Below are 5,324 nucleotides of genomic sequence, written 5' to 3'. Positions count from 1 at the left end.
ATCCCTTTCATTATGGTTTTTAATGCATATTACTCTTGAGTTGACCTATTTATTTTCCAATAATTACAGTCTTAGAGATTGTTAATCCAGATAATAAATTATATGACATGTGAACTATATAAATCCAACTGACATCCATACAGTAGAAAAACTAAACCGTGACTATATATAGTACAAACAGATTGTTTACGCTCATGCTCATCCTCTTTTAGAGCACCCTCAACGCAAATATCCAACTTGGGTTTCCTATTTTTTTTTTTTTTTGCTGATTTAAAAAGAATTAAAAAAAATTAAAAATGAATCAATCGCGAGCCGCCACGTATCAGTGGAGCCCGCAAAACAGTGCAAAAGACATCCCTTATTTCGCGACAGAAGACAACGGTCTCCCCTTTTTGGTGGGGCCCACACCACCTTTTCTCTTAAAAACTCACCTTGCATCCCCGTTAATCATGGCCTTAAGTGAACATCACTTTCACTATTGCTATTATAATAGCTTTTTGGAGCCAAGTTTCTCATGAAAATTTTGGATTAAGAGTGTCAAAATTTAAATTCTACTTCTTATTAAATAATGAGAAGTGTACAAGCGAGTATAAATATCTTCTATATATTAATTGAAAATCTTTTAAAAATATAACTTTAATTTTGTACTAATTACAAAGTGATCTTGGTTATGTGTCACTCCCTTGAACCTTTTAATTGCTGATATGACATCATTACAAAGAGTTTAGCCAAACCTTAGTGTAATATAATTTATCTCTAGCGTAATACATACGAACCAAATCATTAATTTACTACCCAATATAACATTTCATCATACAAAAAAATCCGACAAACCTCATGAGTTAAAATAATGATATTATAATAAATTAAATATGTAATATAAATTTCCGTAGGTAACGTTTTGATCCAAACTGAACACATACATTAAAAACTAAGAAATGATATTGGCCCTATTGATTGCTATTCAAAGGGTCTTCCGCATAATACATAGCAAATCGTCTTTATATAATGAGTAAGGTTCTTCAGCTGTCAAACGTTTCTCTCAATATCTGAACCTACGGTCCTACACAGTAGAGAAATGAAGAACAAATCACAAGAGAATTAAAAAAATCATACACGATGCATGTTTTCATTCGAAAAATATCTAAAAACCATATCAATGGAAAAAACTAATTAATATACGGATTGTCTATTATTGATGTTGGTTAGGACTTAAGATTCATTTTAAATTCAATTGAACCTAACCAAATCAATCAAATATTTTCGGTCTTTTAATATTAGAATTAAAAGAGTATTTTATTACCTTGATATACACATATAAAATAATGGGAATTTAGGTAAGTATAATTTATGTATTTTGCTATTAAAAAAATATATACCATACGATTATATATATATATATATATATAATATTTATGATTGCTATTTGCTACACAATACTTCAGTAGGTAAATATGGTAATTTAAATTGAAGACTAAAAAATACTTTAGCACTAAGCAATGAATCTCTTATATATTATATTAAAAAAAACATAGTAATAAATGCGTTTACATTATAATGGACACGTGACAGTTTCGCAGCGATTTGAGAATGAACACACTGATAATTCAGCGCCGGCTCTTACCCATATGATAACATGGGCATTTGCCATGGGTCCATGGGTCCAAAAAATTTTTTATGTTGTTTTAAAGATCTATTTCAATCTGTTAAATTATCAAAAAGACTCATATGTTTGAGTATGATTTGGTTAATATTATTTCAGATTTTTTACATTTTGTAACGCAATATAAGATTTATTTTCAATCATTTTTGTGCGTTAAGATTTATTTTCAATCATTTTTGTTTAGTTAATAATCTATCATACATATATATTCTGATATGTTTTCAGATCAGATCAAACACAAATGTCGGTTTTCAGTTCAGGTTTAGTTAAATTTTGAATTCAGTTACAAATTGTCCATGCCTAAATTTGGTCATCTAAGTTCTCAGACATCATAAAAATCCGGTTCTGTTTCATGTTGTCGAGCTTCAATTTGATTTTAATTTGATTTTCCAACAAGTCTTTTCATAAGAAGGCAAATCTTGATTTTAAGGTAATCTCCATGATTAAAACTTAGCTTTCTGATTGTACTATTTTTAACTGGTCTAGACCACAAAATGACCTTTTAACTTGTTTTTTTCTCCATTGAAACAACAAAGACTCAAATCAACAACTAGATTATGATAAACCAAAGGGCTTGCATGCAGAGTCCATTCCTTTTCAAAAAAGACTCAAATCAATCTTTGGACGATATAACGAGTAAACCCAATGTACCTATGAGAATATACTGTAAGAAGAACAAGAGAAGATGCAAAAATGTCATAGAGTATTCATCACGGATGGATCATAGAGCGAGAACAGAGAATGTATTGACCTTGATGATAGGTTTTTCTGTCATGATTATAGTCACCCATCCAACATAAGACAAGAAGCTGAAGCAGAAAAAAAAAGAAGGTAAAACCATTTATGAGTAACTACAGATTAATTCCGGTTTAAACACTATACAAATAAGTGATTAAAGTAAATTAATTACCCGACAGCACGACCCATTATATGATGTCGATTAAGCCAAAGCTGACCTTTAGCATAGAGAAGTCTATCATCTTCAGGGTTATTGTCACCTGGAAACAATAGAAATGAACATGTGAATGGGCGTTGGATAATAACAAATATTATAAACAACTAAACTAACTTTAGATCAATAAAACCGGCACCTTTTGTCAAAACATCGACTTCTCCAGTATTTTCCCTTTCGTGAACCTGTAATGTAATAACCTAAAAAAATCAGAATCATATAGGTGATAATGAGGAAATCTAGAGAAACTTTACCATAATGACACGATGGACAATTGGAATATCACGACCCTAAAAAGAGAAGCATGAATCAAAATACGAGTTAGGAGAAAGATCCCACGATGAATCACTGAATCAAAACTAAGCAAAAGAAAAGGAAACTTACATCAATATTGAAAACAACAATCTCGCCAGCTCGAATGGGGTCCTTACTCATGTGCAAGAACAATATATCACCCTACACGATACCAAATTCATTCCACTATTGAGTAAAACAGAAATATGTTGACACATCAAAATAGATTATCAGTTACATATCCGTCTAGATAGAAGCAAGCAACACCGCTACAAAATGTAAGCCATTTCAGTGATTTCATTTACCCTCTGAAAACCAGGTTCCATGCTTTCGGAGAGAACAACCACGACAGGGGAATCACTTCCAGTGACACAAATCAAAGCTTTCCATATGATCAAAGCAGACGTGACAATCATCCCTATCAGACAACAAATTGAGATTAGGGTGTCAAATTAGTGTCTAGATGGACATTTTCTGTTTAAAGACATTGATAGTATAAACTCAATTAAAACCATGCCTAAATATGACTAAACCCAAATAAAACTATTGTTGATTTGTACATAAGAGTCTCTGCTTCTGCTAACCCAAATAAAGCTTGAAGTTTCCTTGACCCAGTCCACTCAAGAATTTTGCTAAATTCTCAAGAATTCTCATAAGGGTATTTGGAGCCGCAACGTTCATACAATAGCGAACCCTACTAGCTAGTAGCTACATGCAAGTTACTCAAACTTCGATCAAGGAAATCGCATTGAACTAGATTAACATGAGAGGAAACGAAGAACTAACCAAGTCTGATGGCCTGAGTGAGAAGCTGACGAATCTGAATAGATTTAATTGAGTCTACGGTTTCTCCCACCAAACCCATCTTTCACCTTCGACGTTTCAGATCGCAGAGACGAACGTTGTTTCTAGCGAAGCAGAAGAAGAGAATACTAAGGGAGCGGTTTCCCAATTTAAAGCGTCTACATTTATAGTGACGTGGTTTAAATCCTTGAATTGAGTGGCTATATTTGGATGACGTGGCATTATTTTACTCCTTTATCATATAAATCTATTCTTATTTCCGAAAATAAAATCAAACTATCAAATTTTGTGTGGCTCTCCGGAGATTGAGATGGCAATCCTTGCTCCGGCGAGTTTCGGGCGGTTAACCGTTCCGTCTCGTGCGCAAGGTAGGGTAAGAGTCTCTGCTTCTGCTAACCCACGCACTTCAGTGGACTGGGTCAAGGAAACTTCAAGCTTTTTCGAACAAGACAAGAGGCCCATCATGTTGTTCGACGGTAATCAGTAATCACTTTGATCTAATCGCTGACTTCTTTATCACGTTTCTGGGTCTGTAGAAGAACGTATCAAGTAAAATTCGATACTTATTTGTGTGTTATTAGGTGTTTGCAATCTCTGTAATGGAGGCGTGAAGTTTGTCCGAGACCATGATCGAAACAGGTTAGTGTCTGATTTGAGGCAACCATTGTAGTATTAGAACTTTTAGTTTTGTTCACTGAGAGAGCCAAATATAAGGAAATGGAACTATGATATGGGTGTTCAGGAGCATAAGGTTTGAGGCATTACAGAGCGAAGCAGGAAAGAAGCTGTTGGTGCGGTCAGGACGTGCTCCTGATGATATATCTAGTGTGGTACTTGTCGAGAAAGATAGGTAACAACATATATATATATATATAGAAAAGCAAAACTTTTGTTACATGATAGTAGATGCTAGAATATATTTTCTTGTGATTATTAGGGAAAATAGCATTTGTGTATGAGTTAGTTAATTTCATGTTATTATATATGTAAATACCTTGTACATAAGTTATGTATTTTGTATAAATAAGCTTGTTGGCTAAGTTAATAAATCGAGAGAAACTATTATAGGTTTTTCAAAAATCTATCAGCTATATTGCTTAGGTGTGTTACATATGTGTGTTTTTGTTCAGGTCTTACGTAAAATCAGAAGCGGTTTTGAAGATCATGAAATACATTGACTTGCCATTTCCACAGCTTGCCTTCTTTTTGCAGTTTTCGCCTCTGTAAGTTTTCGCTTCACATGTTTAAATAGCCCAAGGAAACGTAAATTGCCTCTTGTGAGTAAGTGATGTTATAAACAATTTGCTATCCATATTTTCTGCAGGTTTGTGAGGGACTTTCTGTATGAAAATGTTGCAAACAACCGTTATGCATTGTTTGGTCGGTCTGATTCATGTGAGATCTAAGAAGACATCAGTGATTGGTGATCCTATTTTGTTACAAAAATAAACTAGATATGTGAAAAATGCTTCCTACAGTTTAATATATGCTTTTGTACACAGATGTATAGATACAACAGCCTATGAACAACCCATACAAATGTACTCATCAACATGTATAACCTTTTGGATGATGATATTTGTATCAAATGTGGAAGTCTTTTACATAGAA

General features: G+C 33.4%; 2 protein-coding genes across 4 annotated transcripts; one reads left to right on the top strand and one right to left on the bottom strand.

Annotated features, from left to right (window-relative positions):
* Nucleotides 1-599: 599 nt before the first annotated feature.
* On the bottom strand, nt 600-3,856 carry LOC106428608 (signal peptidase complex catalytic subunit SEC11C-like). Of its 3 annotated transcripts, none has more exons than XM_048750560.1 (8): nt 3,696-3,856; nt 3,215-3,327; nt 3,000-3,071; nt 2,870-2,905; nt 2,755-2,800; nt 2,574-2,661; nt 2,415-2,472; nt 600-1,063 (listed from the first exon to the last, which is right to left on the bottom strand). In XM_048750560.1, exons 1-8 carry the CDS (start codon nt 3,772-3,774, stop codon nt 1,043-1,045), a joined length of 513 nt encoding a protein of 170 aa, XP_048606517.1. In that variant the 5' UTR covers nt 3,775-3,856; the 3' UTR covers nt 600-1,042. The 3 variants fall into 3 exon arrangements, with proteins under 3 accessions (XP_048606517.1, XP_048606515.1, XP_048606516.1); XM_048750558.1 differs by lacking the exon at nt 600-1,063 and adding an exon at nt 2,083-2,327; XM_048750559.1 differs by lacking the exons at nt 600-1,063; nt 2,870-2,905 and adding an exon at nt 2,083-2,327 and having other exon boundaries at nt 2,755-2,815.
* A 70-nt stretch (nt 3,857-3,926) lies between these two features.
* LOC106428607 (DCC family protein At1g52590, chloroplastic) lies at nt 3,927-5,324 on the top strand. Its single transcript, XM_013869353.3, has 5 exons — nt 3,927-4,189; nt 4,295-4,352; nt 4,456-4,563; nt 4,844-4,936; nt 5,038-5,324. The coding sequence occupies exons 1-5, from the start codon at nt 4,024-4,026 to the stop codon at nt 5,117-5,119; spliced, it is 507 nt and encodes a 168-aa protein (XP_013724807.2). The 5' UTR covers nt 3,927-4,023; the 3' UTR covers nt 5,120-5,324.

The sequence above is a fragment of the Brassica napus genome, chromosome C3, assembly GCF_020379485.1.
Source record: "Brassica napus cultivar Da-Ae chromosome C3, Da-Ae, whole genome shotgun sequence".
NCBI classification, from domain to species: domain Eukaryota; kingdom Viridiplantae; phylum Streptophyta; class Magnoliopsida; order Brassicales; family Brassicaceae; genus Brassica; species Brassica napus.
Note: the sequence above shows the minus strand (reverse complement) of the source record. Positions and strands in the feature narration are given on the sequence as shown.